Source organism: Mesoplodon bidens (genome assembly GCF_964165515.1).
Source record: "Mesoplodon bidens genome assembly, chromosome: 4".
Taxonomy (NCBI): Eukaryota; Metazoa; Chordata; class Mammalia; order Artiodactyla; family Ziphiidae; genus Mesoplodon; species Mesoplodon bidens.
In genome coordinates this window covers 128,383,282-128,401,684 of record NC_138160.1, presented here as the reverse complement: position 1 = coordinate 128,401,684, position 18,403 = coordinate 128,383,282, and the positions used below count along the sequence as shown (strand labels likewise).

The 18,403-nt window shown below is 50.4% G+C and overlaps 1 protein-coding gene across 3 annotated transcripts in view; it reads right to left on the bottom strand.

The window, feature by feature from the left end:
* PPARGC1B (PPARG coactivator 1 beta) overlaps window positions 1-18,403 on the bottom strand; it is a 115,025-nt gene that overhangs the window by 34,848 nt on the left and 61,774 nt on the right. For all 3 annotated transcript variants that reach the window (XR_014015761.1, XM_081233305.1, XM_081233304.1), the window contains exon 2: window positions 272-445. Coding sequence is in view for 2 of the 3 variants with exons in the window: in XM_081233305.1 (XP_081089431.1) it covers window positions 272-445 (174 nt within the window). In the remaining variant the exon portion in view is untranslated. The remainder of the gene's footprint in view (window positions 1-271; window positions 446-18,403) is intronic.

Genomic DNA, 18,403 nt, shown 5'->3' with positions numbered 1-18,403 from the left:
CCCGCTCTGGCTCACAGAGGGACTCGGTTCTGACTGGGGGCATAGAGAGAGCAGCTCTTCCGAGCCCTCACTTCCCAGGGGCGATAACACAGCCTGGCAAGGGGGCAAGAGCTGCCCAAGATCAAGTGCAGACCCGGGACAAGAGACAGGGTCCCAAGAGCTTTGGTGGATGAGGAGACTTCTTTGCATGAGCAAGTGTAGAAGAAGATGGCTCAGGGCAGAGCCGGGCTTTTAGGGGGAGAGAGAGGCAGCGAGGTTCCAGAGGGCATACCTGGAAGAGCTCCGGATCGTCGGGGCTGTACTGGCTGGATTCGGTCTCGGAGTTCTCCGGGCGCCACTGCAGCTCCTCAAAGCAGGTGGCCGAGTCGAAGTCGCTGGCATCCAGCTGGGAGAGGTCTAGCTCTGGAAAGTCAGCGCAGAGTTGCTCCTCCCCAGATCCCCCGCCCTGAGGAGACAGGAAGGAAGGAGGCGGGTCAGAGCTGAGCTTGGTTAGACCCCAGCAGGGACCCTCTTACTCAGGATGCTGCCAGTCTGAACCTGTGGCTGCCTTTGTCCGAGGCCCGATTTTGCCAAGCAACCAAGAAATGTAAAGCCGCATCCTCTTGCAACTGTTGAATCTACCACGAGCTAAGTCAGGCCCTGGCAGTACAAATCCCCCTTCCTGCTGCTCCGTCCCCGCCTCCTCTGCACTCCTATACACCCCTCAAAGCCCTGCTCGCATAGCACCTCTATTCTCTTACCAGAAATATTTTGTTGAAAACTTTATTACAACCTATAAATAGAGATCTATTCCTTTATACAACTGCTTCCACCTGAAAGGGGATTTCCGGAAGGCAACAACCCCTCTATAGGAATAATGAAACAACAAAAAGCAATAACAACAAGAGATGACATCATTGAATGATTGCTGTGTTTTGGAAGAATGCTCACCCATGTTCCCAGGAATATTTGTAATGTCTAAAGTGTGGAAGACCACCCATCAGTAGACAATAGGTAAGTAAAGCTATAATCACCTATATCATAGAACAGTGCTGTTGAAAAAAATGAGGCCGTTATGTATGTCCTCCATGGCACGTTAAATAAAATACTAAACTGCAGAATATCAGCAAGTAAAATATTACCCCACATGTGTAAAAAGAATGGGACAGACTCAAGCTACACATTTCTCACGATAATACATATGAGAATACTGCGCCAATACACAGGAAAAGGTCTAGAAGGCCATAAACCCACCTGCCAGTGGTGGGTGGGGTAGAATGGAGGACCTGGTAACAGTACCGACCGAAACTGGTGCTTCTCAGAGGGTGGTCCCAGGACCGGCAGGGGCAGAACCACCTGGGAACCTATAAGAAATAATGCAGATTCTCAGGCCTAACCCCAGACCTGTGGACTCAGAAGGTAGTCACCTTCGCACCCCGGTCTCCCAAGTTTAACAGTTACCAACAGAAGGGCTGCCTTGCAGATTCAGAAACAGCCTGAGTAGGGAGGCTAACACAGAAACAGGACACTACAGGCGCTGGGGTCTGGCAGACCTGAATCATAATCCCCACTCACCAGCTGTGATGCCTTAGGCAAGTCCCTTCACCTCTCTGAAGCTCAACTGACTCATCTGTAAAATGGAACAACAACTGTCTCCTACAGTTAATATTAAAGGAGGCAATGCCGTAGCCTGGCTTGGTAAGTTGCTCAATAAATGGTAGCAAGCAGTAATGACAACAAATTTTTAAAAATAATAACAACAGAGTTTCATGGCAGGCAGAGGAGGGTGGAACCTCTTTAGAGAACAGAGACAGGCTTGTGTGACACTTAAGAGAAATAGGTTTTATCCAGACCTTTTCCTTAATTGTTCCCACTTACTAGGCCTCATAAATTATGAATAAATGTATATTATTAGCTCAACTTGACACAGGAAAAAGGCTTTTATCCGAATTTGGGTCAAATGTCTTAATTGGCATTTTGCAAGAATCCTGCACACACGGGCAGCACCGGGGCTGGGTTCTCCCAAGCAGTCAGTCCCTGCTCTCAGGCCAGGCAGCACGGTGCCCAGAGAGTATGTCTCCAGGGACATCCCTGACCACGCCTGCCCTCCATCTGCCCGGTCTTTCTCCAATCCACTTGTGTTCAACATCCATGAATATTAAGTCCTGCGTCGCTCCTGTGAGGATTCGCAGCTCCCTCCGGGGGCTGCGGATCTTCCCCTGCCCAGTTGGACTATGGCGGTACAGTGGTCTTGCCTGTTCTAGACGGATGATTGGTTTGTTTCTAGTTTTTGCCTGTGATGAACAAGCCTACGATACGTGTGTACAAGTCTTTGTGTGGACCTATGTTTTTATTTCTCTTGGGTGAATCTCTAGGAGTGGAATTGCTGGGTCCTATGGTAAGCGTATGTGTGACTTGATTAAAAACTACAAAATAGGGGCTTCCCTGGTGGCGCAATGGTTGAGAGTCCGCCTGCCAATGCAGGGGACACGGGTTCATGCCCCAGTCCGGGAAGATCCCACATACCATGGAGCGGCTGGGCCCGTGAGCCATGGCTGCTGAGCCTGCGCGTCCAGAGCCTGTGCTCCGCAACGGGAGAGGCCACAACAGTGAGAGGCCCGCGTACCGCAAAAAAAAAAAAAAAAAAAAAAAAACTACAAAATTGCTCTCCAAAGTGGTGGTGCCATTGCACACTCCCACCAGCCATATGAGTTTCTATTGTTCCACGCCCTCAACAGTACTTGGTGTTGTTAGTATTTAAATTTGAGGCGTGCATGATAGTGGGGGCCTACAAGCATTTATTAAATGCTACTGTGAGCCAGGCACTGTGATGTATAAGACTCAGGTCTTTCCTTCATTTGTTGACATCTCAGTGGGGGAAGAAAACACATAAATATTTCATTACAGATTGTGCTAGTGCCACAAAAGAAACAAACCAGGTGCACTGATGGAGGACAAGAGGAGGGGAATCTACTTAGATGGGGTGACAGAAGGCTTCCTGGAGGAGCTGACGTCTGGTTTGAGACCTGAAGGAGGAGCCAGGCAGTGGAAAATGTGGAGAAGAAGCTTCCAGGCAGAGAGCTTCCAGCAAAGTCAAAGGTCCAGGTGGGGACCAAGCCTAGAGAATGGGGTACTGACCAAAGGCCAGTGAGGCTACAGCTCAGCCCTAGAGTAGGGGGAGGGAGAGGATGCCTTCAGAGAGGCAGGTGGAGGCCGGATCAGGTAGGGATTGAAGGGATTTGGGTTTTGCGCCAAGTGTGATGGGGGTGGGAAGCAGGCAGATGGGTTAGGCCGGTGTAGCATCCAGGAGAGGAGCAGGTGGCGGGGCTGGGAGGACAGCACCGAGGGCCTGTGGAGCAGGAGGGAAGGCCAAAAGTAGACAGACAAGGATGCTAGGCAGCCAGAGCCTCCCTGGCCAGCAAAGCCCCAGCTATAAGCTCTCTGGGGAGCTCTTTCTATATGTTCTAGAACCAGCCCGTGCTAGAAACTCAGAGCAGCCACCTCTACAGGACTTGCTTTTTGAGTCTTAGAAACAGCTTTTAAATCAGAGTTCCAGAATCCCAGACCAGCCAGGAACCAGCAGCCCTGAGAGGTTGTCCATGCAAGTCTTTGTGGACAATTCGGGAGACCGATGAGCCTTCAAGAACTAGTTATGGATACGTGTGCACAGTGCATGTGCGTGCAAGGAATTTAGACTTAACTTCTAGCCCTTCACAGACACAGCTAAGAACTCCTGACCTGGTTGGTCTACCTCCTTCACTTTGCACCTATGGAAACTGAGGCCCAAGGAGGATAACGGATTTGCTCAGGGTTATCCAATGAGTGTCCTTCCCATGAAAGCCATGCCACCTCCTTTACAAAATGCCCATCAAGTGGCCATGACTACTGCACTTAATGATTACCCAGAGCAGCTTGACATACTCAAAGTGTACCCAGGGCATAAAAATAAAGAAACCTCAGGCTTCCCTGGTGGCACAGTGGTTGAGAGTCCACCTGCCGATGCAGGGGACATGGGTTCTTGCCCAGGTCCGGGAAGATCCCACATGCCGCGGAGCGGCTAGACCGGTGAGCCATGGTCGTTGAGCCTGCGCGTCTGGAGCCTGTGCTCCGCAACGGGAGAGGCCACAACAGTGAGAGGCCCGTGTACCGCAAAAAAAAAAAAAAAGAAACCTCAGCTTCAAGGCCTTGTCAATTAGGGCTGAGGCCACTCTCCAGCTAAAAACCATTAAGGATTGCATTAATAGTGATTTCTCTGGCCCTCTCCATATTTAGAGAGGCTTTTGAAGGGGTGCCTCGGGTGACCCAGCTCTCTTTGAAAGGTCTGACTCGAGGCCTTCCTGTTCTGTACCGGGCAGCCCCAGCAGGACCCACCCATGAAATGGGAGGTAGGGGGGTCACAGCACAGGCTAAGCCACTGCTATTACTGAGCACTTTCTATATGCCAAGGGCCACACTAAGTGTCTTATATACATCCTCTCAGCAGATTCTTATAACGACGCTACAGGGCAGGGGTCACTGTCCCCACGTTACTAATCAGGAAACTCAGACATCCAGTCACTTGTATTAGTTTGCCAGGGCTGTCGTAAAAAAGCACCACAGACTGTGTGGCTTAAACAACAGAAATATTTTTCTTCCCAGTTCTGGAGGCTAGAAGTCTGAGATCAAGATGCTGGCAGCGTTGGCTCCTTCTGAGGCCTGTCTGGTTGGCTAGTGGATGGCATCTTGTCCCTGTGTCTCTTCCCATTGCCTTCCCTCTACGTGCGCCTGTCTGTCCAAATTTCCCCTTAGATTAGGCCCACCCTAATGACCTCATTTTAACTTGATTGCCTCTGTAAAGACCCTATCTCCAAATAAGATCTCATTCTGAGGTACTGGGGCTTAGGACACCAAGATACCTTTGTATGGAGGACACAATTCAACCCATAGCACCCAGGGTCCCAGAAAGGTAAAGCTGAGATTCAAACCCCAGGTCCCCTGGCTCCCTAACAAAGCCTGTGCCATTGCCCAACATCCTGCTTCTGAACGTGAGAAGGAACGTTTAAGACCATTTATTCCCATTTATGGATGGGGAGATGGAGCTTTGGGAAAAGTCTGAGAAAGACCCAAGTCACAGGGCTAGTTTCTAGCTGAGCAGGGACAGGTCTGGGGCCACATGTGCTGCATTGTGCACCAGCCCCGCATGCACAGCCCCCTGTGGTCCCCACCACCAGTCTGCTCACACCCCTGACACACTCGGGACACCCCCCTCTGGTTGCAGAACCTTCTGTATCCATTCCTCCAGGGACACCACACTGCTGATCTGAACGGGCTGTAGCTGCCCCAAGCCAGGGAGATAAACGCCCCGGCAGTGGATTAATGGTGCTTCATCCAGATTCTAAGTTGCTTCACTGGAAGCCTGGGTATCTAGTCGCAAATCGATTCCCTGTTTAAGAAAGAGTGCATCTTCAGGAAAAATTGGTGGCTCCGCTTTACTTACAATCAGCAAATCACCTAGCTTAGCGCCTGGCCCAGAGCACATTCTCAGAGTTGTGAGTGGAAGGAAGCAGGAGAGGGGGAGGGGTGGCTGCACTAACAGAACTTGGGTTCTGGGCCTGTCCGCACTCACTAGGCATCCTTCAGTGGGTCACCTCCTCTCTCGGGTTCTCACTGCCCCCTCTGGAAAACAGACCATCAAACACAAAGACCCTATGGACCCCCTCTTGCACAAGCATTTGCAAGTACAATTCCGTACTGCACTTATCCAGTTTCTGTGACCCACATAGGCTTGGGGTAAGTATTTAGGTAGAATAAATAAATGAATTTACAGAGGGAGAGACAAAGACGCAGAGAGAAGGTCTGTATCGAAATGGAAGGAGGCCTAGAGAAGAAGGATAAAGGGCTAGGCCTGGCTTGGCTACTAACACTCATCATTTGCGGTCAGGAACCTAACTTTTGCTGGCTTAGTTTCTACTGACAAAATGGGGATAATAAAAAAGCATCCTATCTCACGGTGTTCTTAGAAAGATAAAACATCACAGGTCAGGAGCCTGGCACGTGTCAGACACCCCGTGAATGGTGGTCACAGATACAGCATTTATAGTTGACATTCAAGTGATGTTCACAGCTATGGTCTCATTGGTACCTTCCCAAGATGCAGGAAGTAGGCAGTGGTCAACGTCCCCACTTGACTGATGGGAAAGCAGGACATCTCAGAGGGTCAGTGCTTCACGACCCATATGCTCAGTCCTAAACCCGCTGATGCCCTCAATCCTACGTTCCTTCAACCTCCACCAGCCCCCATTCCAGCGTTACCATCGCTCATGGTTTCTCTTGGCGGATGATCTTGCCCTAACAGCCAGACCACGCTGGCTCTCTCTGGGCCTGCCCTGGAGGGTGGGAGCAGGGCTCCCACCCAGGCCTCACACACTTCTTTTTTTTTTTTTTTTTTTCTGCGGTACACGGGCCTCTCACTGTTGTGGCCTCTCCCGTTGCGGAGCACAGGCTCCGGACGCGCAGGCTCGGCGGCCATGGCTCACGGGCCGAGCCGCTCCGCGGCATGTGGGATCCTCCCGGACCGGGGCAAGAACCCGTGTCCCCTGCATCGGCAGGTGGACTCTCAACCACTGCGCCACCAGGGAAGCCCCTCACACACTTCTTTACTGCCATCTTGGATGCCCTAAATACTGCCCTACAAAGCGTCCTTCACTGACAAGAAGTTGTATTTGATGGTCGGGGGCAAGTTTTCCCTTTAAATTACTGTTAGGAATGCCCAGACTGGCCTGGGCATGAGATCTGATAGGGTGGTAGGTACCTGGCACTCAGCTCACCTTTCCCGCCTCCCTAACTTGGCGGATACCAGTAACCAAACAGGGCTCTACCTGCCACTGAGCCCCGAGCCTTCGCAACCCGGAGCCTTACCTGCCACTGCTGATTCATTAGACCCAGCCTGCTCTAGACCTATGACCCTGTACCTCTCCTTGCTTTCTAGGAAGGAAGTGAAGTAAGTATTCATGATGTCCCCACAAAGCCATTTCATTACACAGATGTTTTCCTTTTTCTCCTCCTATGTCTGTTATTTGGCTGGCCTCCCACCCATTCCCCTTCCTAATGGTGGCAGCCCACTGATCTCCTTGGGGAAGTCATCCCTCCCCCGAATCCAGGTGGTCCAGGTAAGCACAGCCTGGCCAATTAAAGGGTCTCATCCAGTGACCACAGCAACTGGTTCACAGGGGTGGGTCAGAGTGAACACCAGGAATGTGTTGGAGCATGTGGACAAGGGTGCTCAGCTGGTTGGATTTAATTCTGGAGACGCTGCGAGCCATCTTTGCTTCCACCTGGGAAGAGCCTGCCCAAGAATGAAGCCAGCACAGGGAGTGCAGAGTCAAGAAGCAAAGAGAGATGTGTTCCCGATAAAAATAATTTAAACACTTGGATACAGCTGTGCCTGAAGCCAGTCTATTCCCTGTACTCCACAATTATGTGAGTGAATAAGGTCCCTTTCCAGATTATGTGCCAGCTGGAGTTTGTCACCTATCAATGAAAAAGTTATGACTGATTCATCTCTTTTACATCCAAAAAAACAAAACAAAACAAAACAAAACAAAAAAACAAAACCTAAGCTTCCCACTGTCTTCCAAATTAGTACAAAACTCCTGAAGATGCTTCCAGGAGAACAGTAGGAAGAGTAATTGATTTTTAGACCTCAGAGAAATACTACAGCATCCTCATAAGCCTCAGGAGTCACAGACACAAAATTAAGCTCCAGGAAGAATAAGTAGAAAACACAGGGGCTCTGAGCTCAGCCTAAAAGAACAAAACACCCTGAGCTTAAAGATAAATCAGACCATTGAAAGGATCTCCCGCCAAAACACTCAAGGCTAAGTGTCTCAAAACATCATGGAGGCCCTTTCCACGCAGGAGCATCTGGCCCCAGGCCAGCCGAGCACAAACTCAGTGATGCTCAGCGCTTTTCAGCGGGGCCCCAAGCCCCAGCTACGCAGCTACCCTCTCAGGGCTTAGCGTAAGGTGATCTGACAGAAGGTCACCAGGCCTGGCAAGAGTGTGTCCTCCAGCCCAGAGAGCAAAATGGGTCCAGTGCTCAGAACTGGACTACAAGGCCAGGCCGAGAGGACGGCCAGTTACCAGGCCCTGGGATATCCACCTCAGGACATGAGGGAGGACTCAACGTGGAGCCTGTCAAAGTCTTCATCATTTGGGGCAGTTTTCTGTTACTTGCCACCAAACCTAATCCTAACCAGGCCCTCTCAGGCCTTTGGTACAATAGACACTCCCCTAAGCAACCGCCTGGGTTAACCAACACTCTTCATCCCCTCCTGTAACAACACACATTACTAAGGCCCAAGGCGCCCCAGAGTCTCAGAGACAACCCTCCAGATCATGCACACATCTGTCTCCAGCAGCTGGGTTGTTTGTTCAATGTCATTTGTGTTTCTTCCCAAACCCATTTGTTACTATAATTACAAAGTCTTGTTTTTTGTTTTTTGTGTTTTTTTTGGGGGGGGGCGCTCATGCCACCTGCAGCATCCTAGTTCTCCAACCAGAGATCGAACCTGTGCCCCCTGCAGTGGAAGCACGGAGTCCTAACCACTGGACCACCAGGGAATTCCAATAATTACAAACTTTAATGAAATGGTTCATCAACAGAAAATATGAGTATAAAAGAAGAGAATGTGATGGAAACTAAGTTGAAGGCTGTGGAAGGACTCAATAAAGTTGAGCTGTTTAAAAAAAAAAAAAAAACATACAAAAACCCTGCTGTCAAATTATGTGTGGGTGAGCTAACAGTGAAAGATTAGGGAGGCCCTGGCAAGAATCTGAAGGATTCTGCACTTAGATTGCTTGAGTCTAAATTCTTAATCCAATTGAGTGAACCCCCAATCTGGAAATAGGAGCCCTGGCAGCGTGGGTGTGGACCAGGCAGGAGAGAGAGCTTGGGATTTCAGTGTCGGCAGCACAAGCAGTCCTAGAGCAAAAGACTGGCAATAATGAATGTGCATGCCATATGGCTTCATTAAACAACCACGTTAGGTATTATGTTTTACGATTTCGTACTCTCACTGACTTTTTCCGAGGAATTCCCCTCTCCAGCCCTCCACCCACGCCACCAACCCCCAGCTGTAGTTCCTGCTCTTCATCGAATAAGGTGGCTATTGGACATGGATTGCAGCTTGCATTGTATAGGAAATAAGTCCTTACAATGGACTCCCAGAACACAGAACTGGGGCTTTTGGCACTGGAAGAGCCTGTGGAAATACTTCTAGAGATGACTCTCTTATTTTGCAGATAAGGACACTGAGGCAGACAGTCTCCTGGGACAGGTGTTATCTTGGGCATCTCCTTTTCTCCTCCCTGTTGTCTGCAAGCAGCCCCTTATCCAACAGAGATCCCTAAGGTCTCTCAGAGCTGTGCCTGGGCCAGGTTACCTGGGGTGGAGCAGCCCCTGGCTGTCTTGGCAGGTGGTGGGCACTGAGGTCTCAGAGGGCGCCACTGGCGCCCCACACCCCTGCAGCCCACTGTGGCTGCACAGATCCTGGCACAGGCTGCCCCTGGCCCAGGAAGGTAGTGCTTTCATTTATTTTAAAACAGTAAAAGGGTGAAGTATATTCTGTGACACGAATGAGCGAGAGTGAGTGAAGGTGTTTCAGGGGCAGTGTTGTCTGCATACTGTGTTCGCCTACAATTGCCATCAATTTTAAGCACTTGAGTTCAAGGGCCTCTTCAACTCACACGGGAGCGGCGGGAAAAGCGCTCTGTGAACTGCGAGGCGTGTGCAGGTATCCACCTGCTGTTCAGACTGGTTAACAGTCCCTTTCCAACTCCAGGGACCAGCCTCCCTCATGGACCTGCTGTGGCTGAGTTTCCACCCTGGGGCCTCTGTGCTGGCGGCTCCCTGGGCCTGGGACGCCTCCTCTATCTTTCTTCTGCGCATGGCTGGTCCTTTCTTATCAGCCCCACCCCAGATTAAATGTGCCTCTGAGATGAGCCTTGCTGACCCCTGTATCCTAAAGTGGCTGCCCATCTCGCTCCCATCACCTGCTCTAAGTCCCTCAATTAGCACGTTTCACTCTCTGATATCCCCTCCCCCCTTTGCCGGTATTTTTTTAATTGTGGTGAAATACACATAATATAAAATTTTCCATTTTAACCATTTTTAACTAGGCAATTCAGTGGCACTAAGTATATTCACATTGCTGTGCAACCATCACCGGCATCCCTCCCTCTTCAGAACTCTTCCCCCTTTTTCATTTATCTACTTGTGTATTGTCACCTCCCCCCCCCCCCCCCCGGCTATGAGTTCCATGGGGGCAGAGGCAGTGACTGTCTTGTTCCCCAGAGGCTCGGTGTCTGTCTTGTTCCCCCCCCCCGCTGTTTCCCAGCGCCTAGCACAATGCCCAGCATATAGTAGCTGCTCAATAAACAAAATGAGATCCATGTGGAAGTGCCCTGTAAACTGGAAAGGGTGGTACACAAGAGCAAGAGACTGCAACATGGACATTTTTTCTGTACAGTCCCAAGACAAGGCCAAATTGCCTGGCAGCCTCAGTTATTCGACAACGATTTTGAGTTTTGTCCAACTCTGTGGGGGCAAAGGCATTGAGAGCTCCTTTTCTTTCCTGGTTCCGGGCCCCTCTGAGAGGTCAAGAATGAAGATATATGATCACACAAACCACCTGACATTGACACTCACCATTTCAACACATCAGCTCTACCCAGAGCAACATTTTATTAGTCGCTGAAGGGCAGGCACAAAAATAGACTGCAGGGATCAAATGCCGCCCTCTACAGTGATTGAAAGGCCCTGGCATATGATGATTTGAGGCCTGGAGACCTGGGGAGGGGGTCCTCTGTCACAGGAGTGCACAGACATTGGAAGCTAGAACCAGGGCTAGGATTAGGCTGAGGTGAGGGTATCAGCCTTGGGCACCAAAACATTCAGCAATCAAGACAGATCATATTTAATGCAATATTGTGAAAACAATCAAAATTAATGCCCCCTAAAAATCCATGATGAGCAACATATCAAAATTCTAAATAAAGACAAGGTCAGTGGTGCTGATTTTTCCTTTTGCTTCAGGTGACTATTTGGCTCTGCATGGCATTCTTCCCTCCTTTATTTAAAGATGTGGTGTGTTCAAAATGGATATTTTGGCACTGACTATTAACATATTAACTATTGCAACATATATAAATGTTGCAGTAAAATATGATTTATCTTGATGACTGAGCTTTTTGGCATCTCCTTAAATTTTGTGTCTGAACCAAATGTCTCCTTTGCCTCACCCTAATCCCCACCTGGGTGGAATGAGGGTGAAAGAGTTACTGTATGCTCAGGTGACTGAAATGAGATCAGATCCTGTCCTACACCCCTTCTCCCTGGGGCCTCAGTTTCCACATCTCTACAATGGGGCACACGACCCTAGGGTAGCTGTGGAACTGTCCCAGTCTTGTCCAATGAGGCATTTGGGATGGGAAGTAGGAAAACTCTAAAGTGTTGGCTGTGAGGAACTGTTATTACATTTTTATCAAAGGTAGTAAACGATCCATCACAATGGTGAGCAGCATTCAGCCTTGAGATGAGTTGCAACACACTTGCCTGATTTATAATGAAAGGAGTGAAGTTTGCTAAATAAATAGGTTTTACTTAAGAAAAGAGATTAGAGCTGATTCATGGATCTCTCAGCAAGTAGGAGCTCCCCTCCCATTCCAATGCCTTTACTGAACAGGAAGGAAGGCAGAGGGCTACTAGCCCTGGGAAAGCACCCATTTCACGCAGCTGAATGGGGGGACCCCAACTCCCTAATCATGCTGCGGGATCATAACCTAACAGGCGCTTTCCTTTCCCCGTCACATTTTGCGGGGTTCCCTCAAAATCAGAATATGCCCAAGGGCAGGGCAAGAGGGACTGGCATGTGTCAGCCATCCTCAGGTGTGAGATGCATGAAGAAATGCCTGGGAATGGATAGTGGTGACGTTTGTACAAAATCATGAATGCACTTAATGCCACTAAATTGTACACTTTAAAATGGCCAATTTTATGTTATGTATATTTTACCACAAAAAAATAAAAATACATTTTAAAAGTCCCGGAGTCCTAAAATAAAGTGCCTGGCACACTCCTTCTGGAGGTGTTCTCCAGGGTCCTACAGTCTCCATGTTCTTTGGATCTATTTATGTGTCTCTTGCCGTGGCTGGCAGGAGACATGGGGGGACGCTGGGCCAGGGCTCAGCTGAGAAGCCCTTTTGCCTGTTAACACTGTTATAAATAACGCAGAAAGAGGCAGAAAGAGGGTCCTGGCATGAGAGTGAAGGTCAGGCAGCCCCTTCACGGCATTTGAGGAAATGTCATGCCCATCGGGCCAGCAGGGTGCTTGCTGGCTCACATCTCCAGCCCCACGCTGCCCAGGGCTGACGGCAGCCGTGCTGGGGAGCCCATGGAGCATCACTCCCACTCAGGAAGCGCAGCCCCAAGGTGGCCGGCTCCCGGGGATTTGAGCAGAGAGGGGACCACGGGGTGGATGGAGGAGCAGAGGGTAGCTGAGAATCCCCCAGCCCAGTGGGCAGGGGCTAAAGTCAGCTTCCCAAGAACCCAGGCCAGGGCTCAGCCACCAGCACACCAGCCTCAGCTTGTCAGCCAGTACACACAACCCGCCGAGGGAGAGATGACTCAGCAACGCTCAACCCACAACTGCCCCCGCTGGGGCCGCTGCACAGCGTGGGAGCCAGGAGGGGCCTCATGGCCCATCTGGTCCTGTGGTTCCCATGCTGGGCTCCCTGGGGAACCCCCTGCATGCTCTCCGCCCCCGCGGCCCACCAGCACCCTGGGCTTTGAAGTGGGAGGGGTTATGAGGGAGTTCATTAATTAGGTTTTCCATTTTTATTAACTAAAAACCATACAGTGGCAACCCATCCTACTCCTATTTAACCTGGGTGAATTCAACATTATGAGCCTGGCAAAAACCAAATTTCTGTTTCTTTCTTACATGTTAGAAATACGATGACATTCTATTTTGCACAGAATTTTATATTTTCCCATACCCACACACTCTTACCTATTGTTCATACACGCTATTTCATCAGCAATTTAAGGGCTTTACGGAGTTCATTTGAATCCTCAGAGGAAGAAGCCACTTCCCAAGTAAGTGGGATCCACCACTCAGAAACCAGCAACGTTGGTATTTCCCCATTTTACAGATGAAGAAGCTGAGACTCAGTGAGGTAACGTGACTTGCTAAGCAGAATATGAATGTTTGAGCGTCTTTATGGGCTCAGGAAGCCCAGGTAACAAGTTGCTGTGTAGACCACAGGAGAGTCGAAGCTGGGTCTCGCCCACCATCCCCAGGATGCCGGAGGCGTAGCTGAGACTAGGGGCCGTCCTCACTCGCCTGCTTACAAGCCTTGACTTGTCACTGCCCTTGACAAAACCCCAGAGTCCTCACTGGGCCTGTGAGGCCTGGCGCGGCCTGAGCCTGCGGCCTCTCCCACCATTTCCTGGGCCCTCCCGTCCTCCCGACGCTGCAGACACAGCAGCCTTCTTCTTCTCCTGGAACAAAACTCTCTCGGCTTGGGGTCTCCAGCTGGGACACTTCCTGCCTGGTTCTAGGCCACTTATCCAGCACTGGATCTCAGTGAGAGAGGCCTTCCCCAACATTCAACCCCCTGAACACCATGGGTTATGTCCCCATGTGCTATCCACAGCATGAACCCAGGGACTGTCTGTCTCCCCTCCAGAATACCAGCTGCACGACGGCAGTGGTCCAGACGTGTCCTCTGTTGAATCCCAGTGCCCGGAACAGTGTCTGGCACAGAGTAGGTGCTCACTAAGTCTTTGCGGGATGAGTGGAGGTGGGCCGGGAGAGTAGAGCTCCGGTTTCCCAGGTCAGTTTAGGCATTGCTGCCTCACACTGCCGTGAGGCTTGCAAGGTCTCCCTCTCACGCACCCGCCTTTCCTGGGGAGGTGGGGGGAGGCAGGGGTGTGTCCTTCTGCATCCATTTATTCCCTTAAGGAAATACATTTCACAGTGGTCAGATGATGAGAAACCCAGACCCATGGGCTCCCAGATGAAGCTGGTGGGAAACAGATTCTCTCTGGCCCCAGCAGGCCCTCCCTTAGTCATGTGGTCAGTAAGGGCCCACTCACTCACGCCCCCCATGCCTGAGGCACTGGCTGCCTCCAGCCACAGTAAACCTGCCTCACGTAGAAGTATGTTCACCGGGCATGTAAAGTGAATTTGTGTCAAACAAATCATACCTTTCCATTGCGTTCTTCTTAAGTAACAGGGAGGTGGTCCACAGGGTGATATTGCCACTGGCTCCCCAACCAAAGCCAGGGCCCTAACGGTGGAATAACAGGCACCTGAGCTAGAAAATGGATGCCATCTGACAATGCTTGGCTATCACCGCAGCTTGCAGAGAAACAGGCAGGAAGTGGGGAGCTCTCCAAGAGAGAACAGTGAGATCTTTCAGGGAGTGAAGTTCCCATCACCCCTGCATGTAAGTGCCACCTGAACCCACATCTCTGACCTACTAGGTTCCTTCCACCCTGCCAGGATTAGGAATCCTGGGGCTCATAAAAATCTTTTATGCCTGTAAACTAGACGTTCTCCCATTTGATCCTCACAACAGGGCAGAGGTTAAGCCATGTTTCTGATGGGGGAGCTGAGGTTCATAGAGGGGAAGTAACTTGCCTAAAGTCACTAAGCAAGTTAAAGAGAGGAACAGGACTAAAACTCCCAGACCTCTGACTTAGTTGAAGCAAAAATATCACTGATTAGGAGGCACAACCTTGAACTCTCTGCACTACTGGCAGTGGGGAACTTGGACGAGTCCCTCTACTTCTCTGAGCCTCAGTTTCCCTATATTCCCAAACTGGGCAGGCTTGGAGACCGTGATCAGTCAGCTGGGGCTTCAGGACATGCAGGGTCAGCCTGTGACATCCTGGGCATAGTAGCAAACCTTCAGGTGCCCCATCAGCAATCCCTAACAAGGGGGAAAGATGGTGGAGATGGAGGTGATGATCACTGAGGGACACGTCACATGGTGTGTGTCTGCCGTGGTGTCACGGGAGGACATGTGGGAGACCTGCTAGCCCCTCACTCTGCCGCTCAAAGAGCGGTCCACAGACCAGCAGCATCGGCAGGGCCTGGAGCTTGTTCAATTCTGCATAATCTCAGGCTGAATCCTCCTGAATCAGAATCTGCACTTTAATAAGATCCCTAGGTGATTCGTAGGCACATTAAAGTTTGGGGAACAAAAGATTTTAAATCAGAAGACCAATTGTAACATGTGACCTTTGGTTCAGCACCTAAATCCTTCAAGCCCCAGCGTCTGCATCTGTAGAGTCAAGATAATAATGTGTACACTTCACGGGACTGCTGTGAGCGTTACGTAAGATCACACATGCCAACAGTCTAGCCCAGTGCCCCGCAGGTAACAGCTGCCCAGATTGCTAGTTTCTTTCCTTCCTGAAAGGCCAGAAGGAAGAAGGCCTCTGTTTCCATTCCAAGTCCTGCCTGTACATCTGGGAGGCAAGGAAAAGACCCCCATGGGGCAGCAACAGATGGGGACAGGGTGGGAGCAAAGGGAAAGGAGGAGAGCAGAGGAAATAAAGAAGCAAAATAAAGACAAGCAGCAGAGACCATCTGAATCCCCAAGAGGCAGATGAACATGTGAAACCCAGAGACACAGCCGTTTCAGCTCATGTCAGAAGCCAAAGGGCTGAGGATGGAGGAGCAAGGGCCACTGGGTTGTGTCCTCTCAGGTCACATACTGCCTTTCCAGCCCAGCTCTGAATCAGTTCTTGTGGCCAGGGTGGACACAGCACCAAGGGTCACTGGAGCAACCAGACAGAAGCTGGGGGCTCAGGCTGAGCCCTGAGAAGGGTCAAATTTGGCTGGAGGACACCAATCCAAGGGACTGTCAACCCAGAGGAGCTGGACAATGGGGGGCTGAGCTGTGTGATTTAACCTCTCTGGGCCTCAGTAAAATGGGAGATAGTAATAATAGCCTTAGGGTTCTTACGAGGATTTAATGAGAAGAGCTTGCATTGTGTCTGGTGCAAAGTAAGTGCTCAAAAGATAACCGGCCATTCCTGAGTTTATTACACAGGCGACCTGAAACAACTGCTGGAATAGAAGCAGCCCTCTGGGCTTCTCGAACTTCCTCTACAGCCAATCACTGCGTTAACCCCTTCAAGCTCAGACTGACCCAGTCCACACCACCATCAACTCACAACTTATGGGCAGCCACGGCCTCCTGCTTTCACCCCAGCCCTCTCCAGGCTGCTGGACACAGCACAGCCATAGCAAAGTTCTCAAGATGCAGATCTGACACTACTGGACCCTGTTGAAAATCCTGCTTGCCCCCAATTCCTCCCAGGTAAAGAGCAAAACCCTTCATGAAGCCTGTAATGTTCTGCGTGATCTGGCTTCCGTCTACCTATCCGGAATCATTTCTTAGCATTTACCCACCATCTCCCCACCTTTAAGCCCCACTGGCCTTCTCTCTACCCCTGGCACTTGCCAGGATCTCTTCCCCCATAGGACCTTTGCATGCGCCGTTCCCTCTGCCTGGAACACCATCGCACACATAGATGCTTTGTCCAGTTATCTCGTACCGTACCCTTCACTCTTTACCTCCTCGAGCTTTCCTTGCTTGAGCCATGCAGACCACACAAGGAGCCCTGTCGTACCCTCTCCCAGCCTTCTGGAGGTCCTGAGCCTTCCTTCAGAGCTTATCACAGCTGGTAATTTATTTGCATGGACATTTATTAGTGCTCACCAATGTATCCCTGGCACCTGGCACACAGTAAGTGCTTAATAAACGAGGAGAGTAAGTGAATAACCTCATTCTCTGGCAACCATCTCACCCCCCTATCCAAGTCCCACCTTCCCTCTCCCCTCATCCCCTTGGCCTTAACTCTCCACATACACCAGTGCTCCCTGATCCTCAACCTCCATCCCTGACTTGCAGGACTGGTGCCAGAGACCCAAATGTTTCTAGATCTGATTTTCTTGAAAGCAGCTTTGGGCTATGGCCAGGGGAGGCGTGTGCTGCTGGCCTCGGCAGTAAACACTGATGAAGCTGTCTGGACCAGCTGAGCTGAGATCAGGAAATGCCAAGATTTAAAAGCATCCGGAACCCATTTATTTATTGTTGTTCTTGCACTTCCAGGCTATTTTAAGCTTCAGATCAATCAGATCCTCTCTCCAAATATCGCTCCAGAATCAGCCAACATGCACCTGGCCCTACCTGTCAGGGCCCCCATCTGACACACGACCTCAACGACAGCAAAAACAGGCAGCTGTTCTTGTTTATTGGGTACCTCTGTGAGTGGTAAGTGAAAGTCGCAAACAGTCTCAAAGGGAGGTAGTATTAGCTCCATTGGGAAGATGGGGAAATTGAAACTCAGAGAGGTGAAGAAAGTGGCCCAGGGTCACACAGCTAGTAAATGCCGGAACTGGGATTCGACCCCGGATCTTCCAAATCCGAACGTCAGCCTGGGCTCCTAACTGCTCAGCAATACTGCTTCCCTCATTCCCCTGCCAAAGCTCTTCATACATACTGTGGGGTTTCTCATCTTGCCCCTGCCCTTTCAGCCACCTGCAAGGACCATCAGTGTCCTTATGCTATAAGTCAGAGCCACCCGCCCCCACGTGCATTGCTATGGGAAGGTCGCCAAGCTGGGCTGTTAAAGGGGGAAGGTAACATTACATCATCACGTTTGTATTTTTTTGAAATGATGGATGGATGGAAAGATGGACAGATGGTTCATATATTCATAGATTATTGCTAGAAGGACATAAATGAAAGTATCAAGAGTTTGGGGGAGTAAAGAATAAGGAGTTGATTGGGGATAAGGGATGTCAGAGAATATTTACTTTCTATTTTATGTCCTTCTTAAGGTTTTTATTTTTCTTTAGTCATGCTTCAACCCATCCTTCAAAGGCCAATTCACAGGCCGCCTCCCCCATGAAGCCTATCCCGATTGCCTCCACCTGTCCCTCCTCTGCATCCCTACCACATTCTGCCTGCATCTCTCAGGGCACTTAGGCCACTGAGCCTGCGTCCTCAGTGTGCACATACCCACAGGAGTCCCCAGCCAGGCAGGAGCTACAGGGCCTGGATCAGTGTCATGAGCTTCTGGGGTCTCTCCCAACACTGAGCCTCTGCTGAGGCGGGGGAGTGGAGAGGCCTGGTGAATGAATAACTATTTTGCTTTCTATCTTGGTCCACGGCCTCCTGAAGCCAAGGAAGTTGGAAACTCTAAAATGGAGCTTGGGGGTGGGGAAGAGAAGAGGAAAGCAGAGAATCAGAGGGTAAATTCAGCTCCCGGAAACCTGCCCAGTGCGCATCCCTGGGAAATGACTCAAGCACAGCTTATGCCAGCAGACAGTCCATCTGGGCCCTGAGGTCACCAAACCTCATC